A 20,167-nucleotide genomic window follows, 5' to 3' on the forward strand; every position below is an offset into this window, starting at 1 on the left:
GGGCCCGGCCCCTCGGCGGCGGCGGCGGGGCGGGGAGAGCCGGTCGTCGGCGGCGGCGGCGGCAGCAGGGGAACGGCAGGCGGCGGCGCGGCGGCAGGCAGGCAGCGGCGGCGGCGGAGGTCCGGGCTTCTTGCAGGCTGGCCCGAGTGTCCCTCGTCGTCGTCGGCGAGCTTCTTTCGGCGTGGGCGGGCTGACGCGGCGAGAGGCGCTTCGCGCCTCTCGCCGCATCAGGTCAGGAGGAACTGCGAGCCGCGCTGCGCGTGGCTCGCAGTTCTTGGAGCTGGGAATCGGAGGGACCAATCGGCAGGCGCAAAGCGCCTGCCAATTGGTCCCTCCGATTGTCTGTCATGAGGAAGGGTCCAATCCGGACCCTTCCTCATCACGGACTAATCCCACCTCCAGACCCCTTACCGAATTATATAGTCCGTGGCGGTTTAAAGATATGCCACTCTTCTTTACCCAAAGGAGTCTCAAAGCAGCTTACATTTGCCTTCTGTTTCCTCTCCCCACAACAGACACCCAGTGAGGGAGGCGAGGCTGAGAGCCCCCTGTGATTACTGAAGAAGAAGAAGAGTTGGTTCTTCTATGCCGCTTTTCTCTACCCGAAGGAGTCTCAAAGCGGCTTCCAGTCGCCTTCCCTTTCCTCTCCCCACAACAGCCACCCTGTGAGGTAGGTGAGCCTGAGAGAGCCCTGCTCAGTTAGAACAGCTCTATCCACTGGATCTCTATGGCAAACAGATATTAACTAAAAGCAACTAAAGAGATACATGACTAACAGGAACCTCCACATTCAGAGGTGGGAAATCTCTGAAAACCAGTGCTGGGAGGCAGCATCAGGAAAGGCCTTGAATTCTGTGCCCTTCTGATGGCCCTCCTGAGGAACCAGTTGGCCACTTTATGAGACAGGGTGCTGGACTCCAGCATGGCTCTTCTTATGTTCTGACGTTCTTCCCCTGTTTGTCACAGCCGTTTGCATCTCAGGTGACTAGGGCCTAGTCTGCACACAATAGATAATGCACTTTCAATGCACTTTAGAAGTAGATTATCCTGTTCTGCACAGGAAAATCCAGCTGCCAGAGCACATTGAAAGTGCATTATCCTATGTGTGCAGACTAGGCCTAGGTCATGGTTTCTTGTGCTTTCCCCCTCATGCTTTCTCCTCCCTGCTTACATACCGCTGCTTCTCAGTGCCACTTGAGCAGTCTTTCTCAACTGATTTCAAAGGAGAATTGGCCCAACGTGCTGGAGACAGCAGGACCAGAGTGAAGCAAAATGAGGTTTTCCTGTCCACGTCCGACCGCCTGGTCCCAGTACGCGAAAGCAGCTGCAATGATAGCCATTACGGAAGGGATTCGGCTATTAACATCTGCACTGTGCATGTACTAACAGATGTTGCCACAAGCCATTGAAAAGGATCTGCTTACTGGTGTTTTGGTAGCAGCAGGAGTCACATGATAGTTAAGGGAGATATTGTGACTTCCGAGAATGGACACAGCAGGGCACGTTAGCAGGTTTCACTGTACAGCGACCGGAATCTTTTCACTCAACGGATTGTCGATTATTTCTTTTGCTGTCTTCGGCAGGGCATTGTTTGCAAACAGAAAGGGGACAGAGATTGAGCCAGCCTCGATGACACATCCCCTGACAAAGAAACGCAGCTACTGCCATCCGGAGATGGATACACTCCAATGGAATCCATGTAGCAGGAGAAGAAGTCCCTGTTTTCCAATCATAGAGTTGGAAGGGGCCATACAGGCCATGTAGTCCAACCCCCTGCTTAACACAGGATCAGCCCAAAGCATCCTAAAGCATCCAAGAAAAGTGTGTATCCAACCTTTGCTTGAAGACTGCCAGTGAGGGGGAGCTCACCACCTCCTTAGGCAGCCTATTCCACTGCTGAACTACTCTGACTGTGAAATTTTTTTTCCTGATATCTAGCCTATATCGTTGTACTTGTAGTTTAAACCCATTACTGCATGTCCTCTCCTCTGCAGCCAACAGAAACAGCATCCTGCCCTCCTCCAAGTGACTACTTTTCAAATACTTAAAGAGGACTATCATGTCCCCTCTCAACCTCCTTTTCTCCAGGCTGAACATTCCCAAGTCCCTCAACCTATCTTCATAGGGCTTGGTCCCTTGGCCCCAGATCATCTTCGTCACTCTCCTCTGTACCCTTTCAATTTTATCTACGTCCTTCTACCTGCTCCTGGTGAATACTGTTCCTATTCTTTTCCTATTTTGCCATGTTCCTATTTTGTGTTCTTAGCATATAAAATTGCTGTCCTAGAGGTTTCAGGCTCTCTCTGTATGGCCTTTGCAACTGGAGCAGGAAAGGGAGGAAGAGGCATCTTGATTCTAAGTGCATATGCATGTAAATACACATGCTTGAATACCAATGCGTTATATTCTGCACAGCCTGCCATTCTGGAAACTGCATGTGGTATTTATTCTGAACGATTAAGATAAAATATTCTACATAAAGTATGAAAAAATATATTTCCCCCCAGTATATCTGTAACTTATAGGGATGAAAACACTCTTTATTTTTTAAATCTATGCAATCTATCACCGAGTAAATAAACACAGGAAGTAAAAAAGCAGTATTACTCCAGCAATGGCCTTTAATAGCAGAGCAGAGTGGTGACAAATATACAAGAGTATATTTATTTATTTAGTTAGTTCTGAGTGTGAGATGTTCCAGGGATTTGGATATAGAGACATGGAGTAGTGCTGATTTTCTAAAATGTGTACACATACACAGTCCCAGGACTCAGACTGTCAGAGGAAATGCAAATTTGTGCAGCCAGCAATACCCATGCAGAAGCATGCTTTGTGCCAGGGCAAATGTGGTAGGAGCATAATGAATTAGGACAACTGTGTTTAGCAACCAGTATCACTTGGTGTAGTGGTTAAGAGCAGCGGCTTCTAACCTGGCAAGCAGAGTTTGATTGCCCGCTCCTCCACATGAAACCAGCTGGGTGATCTGGGGTTCATCACAGTGATGTTAGAACTGTTCTTGCAGAGCAGTCCTGTCAGGGCTCTCTCAGCCCCACCTACCTCTGGTGTCTGTTGTGGGGGAAGGGAGGGAAGGCAGAGTGTCTGTTAGGGGGAGAGGAAAGGAAAATGATTTTAAGCTCCTTTGAGACTCCTTCTGGTAGTGAAAAAAGAGGTATAAAAACCAACTCTAGGAGTGCATCCTAGCATTTTAAATATATTCTGAAACAAAGCAGAGCTCTAGGGTCACATGAAACCTTTCGTGATTTGTAAACATTTCACAAATCATCCCTGATTAGTACAGAAAGAAGAAGAGTTGGTTAGAAGGACAGAGCCATTCCTGATTTTGTGACAAGTGAAATCAATAAACATATGGAAAGCTGGCGATTGGGTGTTAAGTGGGAGGCTAAATTGACTCCTGATTTCCCCAGAAATGAGATCACCAGCCACCCACTACCACGACCAACATGGTTTGTGATGTTTACTGATCTGATGCATCATGAAATGAGCACCAGAATCCCTGTAGCGCATTAATACAAAGCAACTTCTGAGATCTGCAGAAAGAACGCCGGAGTTCAGTATTCGTAGGCGGCTAAATGGATGGGTTAAACAGCTATGGAGTTAGCTGCTGAGGAAAACGGGACGGTTAAGCTGTCAGTGATTAGTCACTGCTAGTTCATGTCATAAAACAAGCACCCAAAGTTGTCTATGTTGGGGTAGCCCTACTGGGGCTCTCCAGATGTTCATGAACTTCAATTACCATGAGCCCCTGCCAGCACCATGCTGGCAGGGGCTCATGGTAACTATGGAGTGCATGGACATATGGAGAGTCATAGTTTGACCACCCCTGGAGCTTGTATGTCTTGACAGGCTGGCTTCTATCCGAACTGTGAGATTTGCATCATACTATGCATCCACCCTATCTGCCCTGCATTAGGCAACTCAGATGATCCTTTCTCCAAACTGCAAATGAATAAGTGGCACATCTGAGCTTCATATGTTCTGCAGGGCCTGTAAGATGGAGCTCTTCCGCCAGGTGTTTGGTTGAGGCCCGGCTAGGAAGAACTGCTCCCTCGCTGCACAGGTCTACAAGAGCCACCAGAACATACCTTGTGGCTGTACTTTAGAGGACTGACGACTGTTGGTTATGGGTGCCAGGGGTGGGATTGGTCTAGTGGGATCTCATGCTGTCGGGTATTTACCACCATCTTGGTGTTTTATTTGGATGTTTTATTGTTTTGTGGGGTTTCTAGATTTAGGTAAATCACCATGAGCCAGTTGTTCTGGGAGTGGCGGTCTGAAAATTTGAAAATAAATAAATCTATCTGAAACAAGACGACCACTATGGGCAATCCTAGCTGGACACATAATTGCTATTGTTTACTTGAGTAGCTGTGGAATCCAATCCAATACTACTATGGAATCTAATCCAACCTTTCAGAAAGCAGAGTGAGCTGGGGGAATGGAGAGAAATCGAAGTCGGTCTCAGCAAACAGCACACATCATTCTGGTTGCAGTCACGTTAAACAACTCAGGAGAACATTGTGCTGGGCGGCATCTTCTGAAACATCTTCTGTTCAGGAGACTCACCTGTTAGAAAGCTTCTCAGTTCCAACATAGAAGGCACTCCTCATGAGGCCAGCCCGAGTTCCCATGAAGGCCATCTGGACTCCCTCTTCTGTTTCATCGTTTCTTTGCACACCGCAAATAAAAAGAGACAGTGACAAATCTCAGCAAGGCCCGTGGTGGACAAGAGAAGTTCACAAGCTGATACATGGTACAGACAATGGGTAGAGAGAAAACCTCTTCCCATAACACACAAGTCACTTGATACGGATTAACAGTAAATTCAGGAAAGACAAAAGAAAGGGAGCCGTTAAGGCAAGGGTAGTCAACGTGTGGTCCTCCAGTTGTTCATGGACTACAATTCCCAGGGGCTCATGGGAATTGTAGTCCATAGACATATGGAGGACCACACGTTGACTACCCCTGCTTTAAGGGATGAACAATGAACTCATGGACTTCACCTTCACAAGATATGGTGAGGGTCATTAGATTACTTTTAAGAAGGGTCAGACCAGTTCCTAAGGCTTGGATCTAGAACAGCGGTGATTCTCTTCTGGTTGCTAGGCATTAACTGGGGATACTGCACTTTGCCTTCACGTCCTGCTTCTAGAACTGCTAGACGTTTCTGGTTGGCCTCCAGGGATGCTCCTCTAGAATCCTAAGTTTACTGGGTTTTAAAAAATGTCAACCTGTGGTTCTCCAGATGTTCATGGTCTACAATTCCCATGAGCCCCTGCCAGCAAATGCTGGCAGGGGCTCATGGGAATTGTAGTCCATGGACATCTGGAGGGCCACAAGTTGACTACCCCTGCCCTAACACATACATTCAAGTCCAGTATTCCCTCTAGGTTGTGTGGGTGAGCAGTCGCTCATTAACACAAGAAGCCTTGCTCAGCAGCAATCTGGAGCCACACAGTGTCTTGCACCACCCAGTGTCCATTTTAAGATTACAGAGGTTATATTCTGGTCAGGATGTGAGCTGTTCCACTCAGTGGGGGAGAATAAAACTAGAGGGAACATTGCTTCCAACTACTCAGTGGGAGGTCTAAACTGATCATAGGGTGACCTTGCCCCTGCTGTAGGTTATTCGATTACATGGCCCCTTGGGTTTGATTTGCTTTGTCAGATATTTTCTTCAAAACCTTGCCAGCAAGAAGAAGTAGAAGAGTTGGTTCTGATATGACACTTTTCTCTACCCGAAGGAGTCTTCCAATTGCCTTCCCTTTCCTCTCCCCACAACAGACACCCTGTGAGGGAGGTGAGGCTGAGAGAGCCCTGATATTACTGAAGAAGAAGAAGAGTTAATTCTTATATGCCGCTTTTCTCTACCCAACGGAGTCTCAAAGTGTCTTCTAGTTGCCTTCCCTTTCCTCTCCCCACAACAGACACCCTGTGAGGGAGGTGAGGCTGAGAGAGCCCTGAGATTACTGAAGAAGAAGAAGAGTTGGTTCTTATATGCCGCATTTCTCTACCCAAAGGAATCTCAGAGCGGTTTACAGTCGCCTTCCCTTTCCTCTCCCCACAACAGACACCCTGTGAGGTGGGTGAGGCTGAGAGAGCCCTGATATCACTGCCCGGTCAGAACAGCTTTCTCAGTGCTGTGTTGAGCCCAAGGTCACCCAGCTGGCTGCATGTGGAGGAACCCAGCTCAGCAGATTAGAAGTCGCCGCTCTTAACCACTACGCCAAGCTACTATAACAACATGAATGCTGCCACTCCTATTGAGGTCAGGGGGAACATGAGCAGACTACCCCTTTCAGATTACAGGGAGTCATTGAGGGGGGCTCACTGGAGAGGCTCCAAAGAGCTGGACAGAGCACTGCTCAACACATACGTTCCATGCGATTCACCAGCCTACTTACTCAGACATGCGGAGGCTCAAGGCTGTCCAGTAGGCTTCCATTGGCGCCGTTACTACAGCATCAAAGAGCACCTCTTGGACTAACTCCTCATCACCTGGGCAGGAGAAAGGTCAAGGAGGGAGGAAGTGAGCCGCTGCCCAAAAGATCAAGCAAAGTTTTCCACCACTACTTTTGTTTTGCACCACTTCTTTTTCAACAGACAAGGAGTTCACTTTCATTTATGGTTTGAACATAACACTGGAGGGAATTGGGTCAATGTTACAAAATGCATTTTCAGTTGCACGCTCACAGTTGCCAGCTGGATAGAGGCGGTACAGCCATTCTTGTGATATTAGATCTGTTGGCTGCACTCAACATGGTCAACTACAAGCTTTTGGCCCACTGCCTCACCAGGATAGGGATACGTGGGACAGCCCTCCACTGGCTGCTCTCCTTCCTGCAGAACTGGACACAGAGGGTCGTAGTGGGGGATGAGTTGACTTGCCCTTTCCAGATCCTTTGTGAGGTTCCCACAGGGGACAGTGCCCTCCCCTACCATCTTTATCATCTTCATGTGCCTTCTGGCTCAGCTGGTCCAGAGCTTCAAGCTGGGCTGTCAACAATATGCAGATGACACCCAGTTCTATCTCTTCATAGACGGCTGCCCGGACTCCCCCCATCCCTCGGAACCACTCGGCAGATGTTTGGAAGCTATTGCTGGGTGGCTCAAACAGAGTCGCCCGAAACTCAACCCCTCCAAGACAGAGGTCCTATGGGAAGGAGGAAGGAGGCGGGTCAGGAAGCACATCCAAAGGACATCCCTTAATCCTTGCTTCTACTTGCAGATATCTTGGCATGGTTCACCATGTCCAGTGCTGCCAATAAGTCTAGTGAAAACAGCAGAGAGAGCATGAACCACTGACCCCTTTTTTACTAGGCCAACACAAGAAGCTTGCCTGAGAACTGCACTGTTCCATGGACTACTGCCAGCTATGGTTATTTACCAGGTGATGATATTCACCTTTACTACCACGAAAAGTTTCAGCTGCTTATTTTATAGTCTCTGTTAATGGGACAGAACATGTTTTTTCTCCAGACCTGCTGGTGCCCTGGCTATCAGGTAGGAAATGGGAGGTCAGCTAGGCAGTTTTCAATGAAGCATTATGTTTGCTGTTGTCCCTTCACCTGCCCCAGCACCACCTATGCAGAACCAGGAAGGAGGAGCTGGCGAGGAGCAACAGAAAGAGAACAAATGAATCATGGGGCTTTTCTGCATGCCTTGTTTTTGCCGGTTTTGTGCTTGAAGTGCTTCTTGTAATCTCCTTTTCCGCATGCCATTTACTTCTACTAGCAGATGCTTTGATATTTCATCCCTGTATCTCCAGCTTATTTACAAGCACAATTACATGCTTGTAAATAAGTTAGAGATACAGCAATGAAATATTGAAGCGACTGCTAAAGGGAGTAAAATATGTATGGAAAAGGAAAACAACTGATGCAATATAAGCGCAAAAGTGAGGAAGTCAAACGTGCAGAAAAGCTCATGGATTAGAACAGGGAGGATGGCCAAACTCTCTCTCCAGTTGTCTATGGACTACAATTCCCATAAGCCTCTGAATTCCCATTGTAGTCCATGGACAACTGGAGAGCCACAGTTTGGCCACCCTTGGATTAGAGCAAGACAGGAAGAAACAGCTGTGATGGGAGGGTGGGAAACAAGACAGGAAGATGCCACAACCATGAGTTCAATGGCCTTAGGAACAGTGTGTGTTGGCTCATTGATTCAGTATGTTAACCAAAAGGGCAATCAAGACTTGGTGCCCCTGACCAGAATGCAGCTGGAAGGTATCAACTGAAGTGGAATATCATGATCTGCCTAGCGATGGGTTGAACCTGATGGTCCCAGTTTGGTTGGGGAAAGGCCATGGCTCAGCGGTAGAGCACCTGCGGGTCATGCAGATCAGAGGTAGTCAACCTGTGGTCCTCCAGATGTTCATGTACTACAATTCCCATGAGCCCATGCCAGCAAATGCTGGCAGGGGCTCATGGGAATTGTAGTCCATGAACATCTGGAGGACCACAGGTTGACTACCCCTGATGCATATGATCCCATGTTCCATCCCTGGGAATAAGATAGCAAGTGAGGAGAAAGACCTCTGCTTGAAACCCTGAAGAGGCACTGCCAGTCCAGGCAGACAAACAGTGACTTTGTTAGACCCATGGCCTGACTCAGTATGCAGCAGCTTTATGCGTCCATGTGAGTGTCTAATTAATCTGGAAACCAAGGCACAGTCAGAATGAATTATGAATAGGCTGTGGCACATGCTGATTATATAGACAGCTTTCACTACAGCATAAATGCCTCTGAGCCAGCTGTGGTCTAAACAGCAGGAATCATTAGGACACGAGACAGTTGGGGAAATGGGAAGAAAGAGTGGCAGGGATTGTTTATCTTGGCCCTCTGTCACAGGAGGGTTTTGGCATCGAGCACTGATTTGGCAGCTCCGCCATCCCAGTGATTCACTTGTGGAATTTAAAGCAGGCATGCCGCCCTTGTGCGTTGCAATATTGGGAACTGACTACTGTGGAAAAAGATGGTGTTACATTTTGATGGTCTGTTTGTACGTCAGAAACGGCTGCCCTTTGCATCAAATGCTTCAAGTCAAAGATTCAAGGTGAATTCTAGGTAATAGCTACGCATTTAATCTCTCACATTCTAGATCGGGTTCTTCTCCTGTGAGGAAGCGGATCACAGCGTTCAACTGGCTGAGCTTCCTGTGAGCCGGATCAATATCTGTAATGCAGTAAATCCTAAGGAGGAAAGGCAGAAATAAATGCTAAATGAGATCTGGTTCAAAAGTTACCAACTGGCTTCAGTTCTCACAAAGTACGGTTGCCGAAACTATCAGGATTTCTAACACAAAAACCAAGTTCTCCACTGTACACATACCACAGGCAGCACAGTTTCAAGTTGCGCTGTCAAACAGGTCGGCATAAGAGGGTAAGTCAAAAAGTACTGCTTCTAGGGGTCCAGTTAGAATCATAGAATAACAGAGTTGGAAGAGACCTCCTGGGTCATCTAGTCCAACCCCCTGCACTATGCAGGACACTCACATCTCTATCGCTCATCCACTGTAACCTGCCACCCCCTTGAACCTTTACAGAATCAGCCCCTCCGTCAGATGGCTATCCAGCCTCTGTTTAAAAATCTCCAAAGATAGAGAACCCACCACCTCCCGAGGAAGCCTGTTCCACTGAGAAACCGCTCGAACTGTCAGGAACTTCTTCCAGATGTTGAGTTCATACATGCATGGGTTTGTTCTGAACAAAACGGTTATTCCAAACAAAATAATTTTATTGAAGGGCAGAGGATGATCATGGGGGCTGATTAGGAAGTTGTTTTTAGAAAATTGAAAACTGCATCGGTGAGGAAAAGGCCAGGTAAGTTGTGCTGAGGGAATTTTTCCACATCATGACAATGCACCTGCTCATTCTTTGTGGGCAGCAAAGGCTGTACTACAAAGAATTTCACTGGGAAACTTTACTCCATTCACCTTACAGTCCTGATCTTACCCTTTCAAACTTCTTTATGTTCAACATTTTAAAGGAACATGATTTTTAAGTCTCTTAAAGATGCCAAAAGTACTGTTGTGAAGTTGTGCAAATCAAAGAATGCAGAATTCTTCAGAGGAGGGTTAGAGAGATTGAAGCATTGCCTTCAGAAGCTATTGACCTAGATGGGGGTTATGATGAAAAACAACAGCTTCACATTTTAACATTTTTTGTTTAATAAAGGTTTCTATGATTTTGTAGCAATACTTTTTGGCTTACCCTCATACATTGAGGAGACACATCCATCTAAGATAACTTCGTACAACCATCTTACTCTTGGCTGTTTTTGTATTCACAGTGTACGCCATTGTCTCAACCCAAAATTTGCACCATAATTTCATAAGACTCCCCTCTTTTTCTTAGTTAGTTATTTTCACTCTACAGGCTCGTTGCCCCTGGCAGTAGACAGAGCCAATTACCCCTTTTAAAAACTGAAATTAGCAGTGTGCAATTTTTTTTTAACAAATATTTTCCAGTTTGGGTCTGTTGGGTCTGAACATGGTTCATATTCCTGAAAAATCCCAGATCCCAATACCAGTATAATATTAGTATTTGAGATTTTTTGGAAACCCAGAATTTTTTCAGGTCCAACGGACCAAAGAAGAAAAATACCAGTTTTTTTTTTAAAGCCAATCCAATCCTGGGGCTGGCTGGGCTCAGGATCTGCATGGGAAGGGATGTCCCTGCCACAAGCAGGTCTTGGCTGGGAAGACTTCTCCTGCAGGGTGGTATAAATGCCAGGATCTGCTGTGCTGTAGCTAGCAGATTTCCCCCTGAAGCACAGCAGCTCCTGAGGCTGGCTTCTCCTGCAGCCTGGTTTAAAGTGGGTTGTACTAGAAGCCAGCCCCAAGCTGAGCTAGTAGGAGCAATCTGCTCCCCACAGCTAAGCTGATCCTTGTATCTTCTGCAGTCCCTTTAAACTTTAAGATACTACAGTAGAAGCCTGGCAAACAACTCTTCGGGGGCCTAACAGTAATTCCTGAATTTATCCAGGATTTTATTTTTTATTTTTTAATTTCTGAGAAAAACATATATTAGGGAAGCTGAAATATGCCCAAATGAAAGGTATTTTAGGTATATTTACAGCCTTAATAAAACAAACATTAGCTACAATAGGTAATGTTGCAAGACTTGTCACAGGTGCCAATTTGATACGAACATGTATACAAAATAGCATTGCTTTTGAAAGTAGCCCTTTGAATCATACCTCCCAGTTCTGTCTACATTGTCAGTAGTTTCCCCAAGTTCTCAAGTCATAGGTATTTCCCAGCTCTTTCTAAGATCCTTTTAAAATGGAAATGCCAGTAGCAGAACAGCAAGATTCTACCTGAAAAGCATGCTGTTCTATTGGCCTAAAGCAGGGGTAGTCAACCTGTGGTCTGTAGCCCACTAGTGGGCCGTAAAGGCCTCAGTGATGGGCTGCCACACCTGCCTCTCCCCCCCCCCCCGCAGAGAGAAGCTCACCAGGCCACGAGAGAAGCGGCCACTTCACTCGTGGCCCGGCTAGTTTTCTGCTGTGAGAGCTGGGGGGGAAGACGCAGGCGCGGCTGCCAGCACGCCGGCGGGCACAAACGCACATGCGTGGAGCTCCCGCACATGCACGTTTTCACCACCAGGGAGCGCTAACACGCATGCGTGGCGCCCGGGCCGCCGGCTCTTCACCACCCCCGGAGGCGGTCCTCAACCTTAAAAAGGTTGGGGACGGCTAGCCTAAAGCCTTACTTAGAAAACTTAAAGCTGAGCAAATGGCTGCTTCTATCCTTTCCTGTACCCTGAATAGAGAGAATTCCTGCCTCTTACCACTCATTGGCTAAGGTCAAATCTGGGTGTAGAAGATCATGCAGACCTGAAATGTAAATGCAAATGATACATAAATGGGTCATTTTTTTTTCATTCCTTCATTGAGTCCTCTATAAATCAGACATGTTTCATATCTAATTCTATTCTATACACGTAAGAGCCAAAATCCTTTATCCCTAGATGGTTGACATGACAATTTGACATGCTAAGTTCTCAAGCTGTACATTTCAAAATTCCAAACACAGAAACCCAACATTCAGATAGTGCTGCTGAAACAAGATTTAAGGGGGGGAAAACAAATAATTCATTGCCTAGGGACATTTTGTTTTTGTTTTTCCTCCCTACAGAATAGAATATGCTTTGGAAATATTCTTTGGACTAATATGCATGTACAGCTTATTGAAGATTTTCTGTGCAGTAAACCTTTAAGCTTGACTTTGGATTCTGTGCCCTCCTTAGTCACCATTCTTTTTCCTCTGGTGTATTTATTCTGCAGCTAAAGGTAAAGGTATCCCCCTGTGCAAGCACCGAGTCAAGTCTGACCCTTGGAGTGACGCCCTCTAGCATTTTCATGGCAGACTCAATACGGGGTGGTTTGCCAGTGCCTTCCCCAGTCATTACCGTTTACCCCCCAGCAAGCTAGTTACTCATTTTACCGACCTCGGAAGGATGGAAGGCTGAGTCAACCTTGAGCCGACTGCTGGGATTGAACTCCCAGCCTCATGGGCAGAGCTTTCAGACTGCATGACTGCTGCCTTACCACTCTGCGCCACAAGAGGCTCTATTCTGCAGCTAAGAAACAACAAAATAACACACGTTTCTAAATTGAAGTGGGAATGCCACTTGTGACATATGGGGAGTGGCATCCAACATTTTTAAAATTTATGCAATCCCCTATTGCAGCTGCACAGTGGTATCCAGCAGGCACCTTTCATTTAAATCCTTGTGGTTCAGGTTTTACACATACATTTTAGTGTCCTTCCACTGAATGAAAGGGAACTCAAAGGAACACAGGAAAAGGGGCGGGGGGAACCAATGCTGAAACGAAGAAAACTATTTTTGAAACTGACAAGCAGCTGTGAAGCCCCGTTTTCCATGCTGCCAAGCAGCTAGGGATTCTCTGCTGTGTTATCAGCCACTGTGAAAAATGGGGGAAATGTTTTCAAAGCTTTAGGTTTCCCATCCCAGTGTCTCTTTCTCTACATCTATACCAATTTCACTCTGCACTGATGATCCAACCCTTATTTTGTTATTATTTATTTATTTATTTATTTTGCAAGGGGACACTGCCGTTTGCCCTGGCTCTTCTTTCAAGTCAATACCAGCAAGGAACTAAACCTCATGCCCCCTCATTTTAAACTTCCCCCCTATCATTTAATTTTTTTTAAATTCAGCTATCCAAGACTAGTCATTCCTGCCCATTGAACTGTCTCCAGCACTGTGAACAGAAGCCTAAGACAGAATGCATCTTCTTACACAACTTTTTGATTTCCCTTACCATCAATTAATTTTTTTAATTCAGCAATCTGAAACTAGTGATCATCTCATACTGAGAGACTCATGCCACTTGTAAAAAAAAATTAAAACAATGAGGAAAAAAATAATCAATGGAACGTGTACACAGATGAAGGGAGGAGGATGGCAGAAGGTGCAGAATAGACAATGATCTATATGTGGGCAGAGGAGTGACCTTTGAAGGGCAGCAAAGGGGCAGGAGGTAGAATCCAGGGGAATTTGTAGAGTTTTATATTTCCTTTGGCTTCAAAGTAAAACAAGGGGGAAATCTGCACAAAAGCATTCTCAGAAAACCCCCAGAAATATTGACCAGAAAGCAAACTGAGAGCTGAAAGGAGAAAAATCAATGGAGAATTAAAAAGAAAACCCAATGGGTGTACATGGTGAAAGCAAGGGGAAAATAGTCATGTATAATAGGCTTATGTCTGTGATCCTTCTTCCCACCATTTATGTGTACGTCTGACCAGAATTTCAGGAGAGTGAATATTTTTGGAGAACCTGTCAGCCAAAATAAATGGATGGATAGATGGATAGACGGATAGACGGACAGACAGACGGACAGACACAGATAGAATCATAGAATCATGAAGTTGGAAGGGACCTCCTGGGTCATCTAGTCCAATCCCCTGTACTATGCAGAACACTCACATCCCAATCGCTCATCTACTAGATAGATAGATAGATAGACAGACAGACAGACAGACAGACAGACAGACAGACAGACAGACAGATGCAGTTAGAATCCACTACCAACCACAATTTTCCCCATATTATTTTGACAAATTGGTTAAATGTGAATTAGAGATAATACTAGCAGGTACATTCACAGCAAACTGGAGAGTCATACTGAAAAAAATGCTTATCAATGGCACTTCATTCATCTGGAGGGAAATCTCAAGCAGTGTACTGCAGGGCTCTGTCCTGGACCTAGTGAGATATTTTACCAATTGCCTTTATGAACAGATGGAGGAAATCCTTATCAGACTTGCAGATAAGACAAAGCTGGGTGGGAATTGCTAACGCTTTAGAAATGAAATTGCTAATGACCTTGAAAGATTAGAAAAATAGCAACTTGCAATTCGACAGGGGAAAAAATGCAAAGTTCTATATTCAAGTAAAAAAGCATCAATGCATAGGTATAGGATGGAGGATATCTGGTGTGGCAGTAGTACATGTGGAAAAGACCTTGTGATCGTGGCTGATCACAAGCAGAATGTAACTACATATTGTGAAATAGCACAGAGGACAGTACACATAATCATATGCAATTCTATTGTGGGAAAGGCTTCTCCTGGTTCAGTACGGAGGGGCATGAAGTTCCAGTAACAAAAATATCAAAATGTGAAGAATGTCACTGCTATTTTATAGTTATTTAAAAATAAAAATGCTGCAAGGGCAATCCTCATAGGGTCCACACTGTGACACTCTCAAGAAGAAGAAGAAGAAGAAGAAGAAGAAGAAGAAGAAGAAGAAGAAGAAGAAGAAGAAGAAGAAGAAGAAGAAGAAGAAGAAGAAGAAGAAGAAGAAGAAGAAGAAGAAGAAGAAGAAGAGTTGGTTCTTATATGCTGCTTTTCCCTACCCGAAGGAGGCTCAAAGCGGCTTACAGTCGCCTTCCCATTCCTCTCCCCTTCCCCATGTATTTTCAAGTGCCAAATGCAGCTGGGGGGGTGTTCAGCACATGATAAAGTATGGGTGGGGGGGACACAAACATGCCTCACTTTAAAATGGTGGTGTGGGTAGCCTTGTAGCTGCCATAGGTAGTTTGGCCTAAAACAGGGCCTCCTCAGCCAATCCTAACGGGTAAGCTTTAAATTAGGAGCAAGGAAGTCTCTGGTTTTAAATTGTCACATATTGTCTTCAGGAATTCACCTCAGACATTTTCTACCATCAACCTACCGAATCTTAAAGAGTGGAACTAATACTTAAGAGAAGGATTGAGCTGAAGGAAAGGCCTATTAGCTACGTAAGCACAGCTGTGGTATAAGAAGATAGGGCTCTATCGCTTTCTCTCATAACTGATTGACAAATGCCTGCTCTTCAACTTACCTTCTTCCACTGTTGTGTTCCCAAGGAGGATGTATTCTCCGTGCCCTCTTGATAGAACAACTCCAAGACTGGGGAGGTTAAAAAAAATTCTATCAAGGAGAGTGACTAAGGTCTGCATCCTGTGATACAGCTACAGCAAGTGTGCTTATGCTTCAGAGTCAGACATTTCCCCTTATTTACAAATGCCTGAATTCAATTGACAGCTGAACTACATATTCAGAAGTATCAGCTTGTGTAGGACAACAGCACTTCAGCATGAAGGTAGAGATTGGGCTACCAAACTCTGTTACGTGGTCCATTTCACGCCCCCCCCCCTTCCACAATTCTAAGTGGAGAGAAGTGAAGTGGACCAACCTGAACCAGCGGGTTCATTTTGGGCCTCTGATTTGGTTGGGCTCGGTGGTTCGGGTCAGGAAGACCCTGAACCCTTAACTAAACTGGAATTTTCCAGTTCATGCCCATCTAATCACAATTATTGTCTAACTTCCTGGGAACCATCTAAGTTTTTCCCAGAATATTGTCCACACCCAGACAAACCCGTAACATTTCTCCTGGCAATTTTCTACTATTAATATTGATCTCCAGACAAAAAAAATTAATTCCCCCTAGAGAAGATGGCTGTTTTAGATAACTGTATGGCATTATAACCTGTTGAGGTTCATCACCTCAAATCCTGTTCTTCTCAGGGGACCATACCCCCAAATCTCCAGGTATTTCCCAGCCCACATATGGCAACCCTATCCCCACTAGGGAGAAGGGGAGGAAATTGCGGCCATTGTGGGTGGGCAGGTAGTTGTGAATTTCCTGCATTCTGCAGGGGGTTGGACTGGATGACCGTAAAGGTGCCTTCCAACTCTATAATTCTACTAAATAAATAAATAACAGATGGACAGAAAGGTTGATGATTTTATTACTATAGATTCATGGTAACAGCAAGCCAAGAGATTTGTTTTGCTGTTATATTTAAGTTTGAATCAGGGTCACATAAGGGAGCAGGTGAATTCTTTGTCCAATGGCCTATAGTGACTCTTGGAAGCCCTGGCATCACATTCTTATTGCACTCCCTCCCCTCTTCAGAAACTTCCTGAAGTTGGCAACCCTAACTACAAAACTATGACCAAATCAGTGTTAGAAATTAAGTGGTACAGAGAACAACTCTGCGTGTGTCAAAGTCAATGCTTTATATCATCAATGGAGACTTCAAAAATAAATAATCCCTCTCCCAAGAAAAGCTATCTGCTCACTCACCTAAAGGGTGTGTCATTGATATCCGTGAAGAAGTAATCGTTAGTGAGGAACAAAACTCGTCTCTGGGAAAAGAACAAAACAAAACAAAAGGGGGGGGGGATCAAAATTCCTCTAAGGAATACCTGTTTTAAACAGATGAAAAAGCCACAATTTCCTAATGATATTTAATGCAAAGTCAGTAATATGCAGAAAATCCTCAGCTGTATCTTTCCTTTTCCTCCCAGCCGGGTAAGTCAGTAGATCAGGGGTAGTCAAACTGCGGCCCTTCAGATGTCCATGGACTACAATTCCCATGAGCCCCTGCCAGCATTTGCTGGCAGGGGCTCATGGGAATTGTAGTCCATGGACATCTGAAGGGCCGCAGTTTGACTACTCCTGCAGTGGATAGTCTGGACCAGCCTTTTTCAACCTTTTGACTGCGCTGGAACCCCTGAAATTATTTTTTAGGCTTCTTGAAGCCCGAGAAATTATTTCAGGGGCCACTCCACAGTCAAAAAGTTGAAAAAAGCTTCTCTAATACCAACAATGTCTTTTAGTTGGAGACGGACAGACGTCCAAAAAGGAAACAAAACTAGTGGCAACATACATGAATTCATTCCCCGAGGCCTGCTTTAATATACGTTTCAGATGATGGATCAAGTATCGCTTCTTGCCCGTGTCAGATCCGCACACTTAGCAGACTGCTTGGCTAGAAATATAGCTGGGACGAAATGGGAAAGAAAGAAGTAGACAGCAAGATGTAGAATATGCCCTCAAGTCACAACCATGTCATGGGGACCCCAACCAGGCAAGAGATGTGCAGAGGTGGCTTGCGGTTGCCCTCTTCTGCATAACAAGCTCAGGCTTCCTTGCAGGTCTCCTAGCCAAACACTGACCATGGCTGACCCGGCTTGGCTCCCAAGCTCTCACGAGCCCGGGCTAAGCAGGACTATTTGGGCTGCTGGACAGAAGGATATTGATCAATAATGGTGGAACATTCCAACTCCATGATGCTGAGTCTGTCTCTCTCCCCCCCCCCAGCCCCCGCCGGTTAAGCACTAATCTTCAGTGAACTGGAAATCCATCTGGCGCAGTGACAGCAGGCATCAAGGGGACTCGAGGCAAGACTGTCGGTGCTGCAGAAAGACAGCTTGCTGCTGCAGGGGAGATTTGTAGCCTGGCTGCCAGCTGAACATTTCAAAAATATCTCAGCTAACTTCATTAACTAGCTAAGCATGGCCAGCCTGATAACCCCAAAGTCAAATTCGATGTGCAGCCACACAGGCCAGGGGCCTCCCTGCTGGACAAGAGGAGGAAAATGTTTGCCCCAACCTACATCCACGGTGGATTCCAGGTTTCCCCAGTGCTTTGTCTGTGTTACTTTAATTTCACCTTGATGATGGCTATTTTTTTTTTTAATTGAGGATTTTTACCCCATCATATTGCATAGTGAATCAACCAACAGTACCAGCTTGGTCGATTCAATATGCAGTATGATGGGGTTATAAATCCTCAAATAAATATAAATTCCTAGCCATCATCAAGGTGAAATAAAGTAACACAAAGCCCTTTAATGTGTCCAAGGATAAAAGGGAGAATCTAGATGTACACAAAAGTGGGACCTCTCTGGAAAATGCACTCGCCATATTGGGAATTCTGCCACATGGAAGCAGAAGGGGTTGGACAAAACACAGGCTGCTAGATGTCTATCTTCATAACAATGTTTTAAAGCAAACAAGTAATTTATGATTGTGTAAATCAGCCTTTCTCAGCTTTTGAGAAATCTCTGAAACATTCTTCAGTCTTTGAGAAACCTCAGATGTGGCACAATCGTGCAGAATATGGTTGGGAAGCAGAGTTGTGTCCATGCCCACCTCGGACCCCTCTTCTTCCGTCCCCCTCCAGGCCCATTACTGGCCATTTTGAGAGGGGTGGGTGGGTCAACATGACCATATATGGTCATATCACCTGATAAATGTTTAAACAAATTTAAAAAAAATATAAAAATTCATCCAGGAAACCCTTCCAGGGCCATCAAGAAACCCCAGGGTTTCATAAAAACCTATTTGGGAAACCCTTCCAGGGCCGTCAAGAAACCCCAGGGTTTCATAAAAACCTATTTGGGAAACCCTTCCAGGGCCGTCAAGAAACCCCAGGGTTTCATAAAAACCTATTTGGGAAACCCTTCCAGGGCCGTCAAGAAACCCCAGGGTTTCATAAAAACCTATTTGGGAAACCCTTCCAGGGCCATCAAGAAACCCCAGGGTTTCATAAAAACCTATTTGGGAAACCCTTCCAGGGCCGTCAAGAAACCCCAGGGTTTCATGAAACCCTGGTTGAGAAAGCCTGGTGTAAATGTAGAATCACACAAACAGAACCTTAAATGAATAAAGCAAATCAGAAATATGCCAAAGAAGCCAAACTGGTGAGGAAACCAGGGTTCGCTGTGTGTACTAATCTGAATGGCGAGGGCCAATGTAAGCTCCTTCTCTCAACCAACCAGAGCCAGCTTGGTGGAATGGTTAAGAGTTCTGTACTAATATCTGGGAGCCTCTGGGCGTTCTCCGTAGTCTGGATATCAGTTGTGATTCCTGAAGAAGTCCAATCAACATTTGGTGGCTGGCAACCCTGGCAGCCACCAAAACCTGTATTTCCTTTGGCGCTAGGATTTTTAAAGAAATCTTTACACCTAGACTATGTTTGAAAATCCTTTTTCTGCTCTGCACAGGGCTTATTTTATATTTATAGAATTTCCTTTTGTTCTCTCTAAATAGCCTGATTTAAAATGCTGAGTTTAAAAAAAAAAGCAAAAGGAACTACAGGAGTAAAATACTTACCCCTTTATCTACAGGCACTTTCACATCTATTGAGAGGTAACCAGTTTCCCCGTTGATCATTGCTGTTCGTAGCTGGGAAAAGGAATAGATTTGCATTAATGCCTCTGGCCAGGATTGGGGCTACCTTCAACGCATAAGAGATTTTATATAATAATATAGAAGGGTGGGAGGGCAGGAGGGAGGGAGGGAGAAAGAGAGAAAGAGAGAGAGAGAGAGAGAGAGAGAGAGAGAGAGAGAGAGAGAGAGAGAGAGAGAGAAAGAAAGAAAGAAAGAAAGAAAGAAAGAAAGAAAGAAAGAAAGAAAGAAAGAAAGAAAGAAAGAAAGAAAGAAAGAAAGAAAGAAAGAAAGAAAGAAAGCAAGCAAGCAAGCAAGCCAGTGTGGCGTAGTTGTTAAGAGTGGTGGCTTCTAATCTGATAATTTGGGTTTGATTCCCCACTCCTCCACATGCAGCCAGCTGAGTGATCTTGGGCCAGTTACAGCCCTGATCGTAGTGTTTTCACAGAGCAATCCTGCCAGAGCTCTCTCAGCCTCATCTAAATCACAGGATGTCTGTTATGGTGAGAGGAAGAGAAGCTGATCATAAGCCACTTTGAGACTCCTTCAGGCAGTGAAAAGTGAGGTATAAAGAACAGTTCTTCTTTTTAAAAACCTCAATACTGTTCTTCTGGGCTTTGGGAAATGTGACTTATGTTAATCAAGATCAAATTTCTGAATACTTCCATCTATATG

At 45.3% G+C, this 20,167-nt stretch overlaps 1 protein-coding gene across 3 annotated transcripts in view; it reads right to left on the minus strand.

Moving 5' to 3' along the window:
- Positions 1-20,167, minus strand: part of CACNA2D4 (calcium voltage-gated channel auxiliary subunit alpha2delta 4) — a 208,767-nt gene that overhangs the window by 123,373 nt on the left and 65,227 nt on the right. For all 3 annotated transcript variants that reach the window (XM_077340036.1, XM_077340034.1, XM_077340035.1), the window contains 7 exons: positions 19,439-19,510; positions 16,623-16,684; positions 15,375-15,442; positions 11,814-11,859; positions 9,115-9,212; positions 6,423-6,516; positions 4,585-4,686 (listed from right to left, as the gene is read on the minus strand). In XM_077340036.1, the coding sequence (XP_077196151.1) occupies positions 4,585-4,686; positions 6,423-6,516; positions 9,115-9,212; positions 11,814-11,859; positions 15,375-15,442; positions 16,623-16,684; positions 19,439-19,510 (542 nt within the window). The remainder of the gene's footprint in view (positions 1-4,584; positions 4,687-6,422; positions 6,517-9,114; positions 9,213-11,813; positions 11,860-15,374; positions 15,443-16,622; positions 16,685-19,438; positions 19,511-20,167) is intronic.

Source organism: Paroedura picta, chromosome 5 (assembly GCF_049243985.1).
Source record: "Paroedura picta isolate Pp20150507F chromosome 5, Ppicta_v3.0, whole genome shotgun sequence".
Taxonomy (NCBI): Eukaryota; Metazoa; Chordata; class Lepidosauria; order Squamata; family Gekkonidae; genus Paroedura; species Paroedura picta.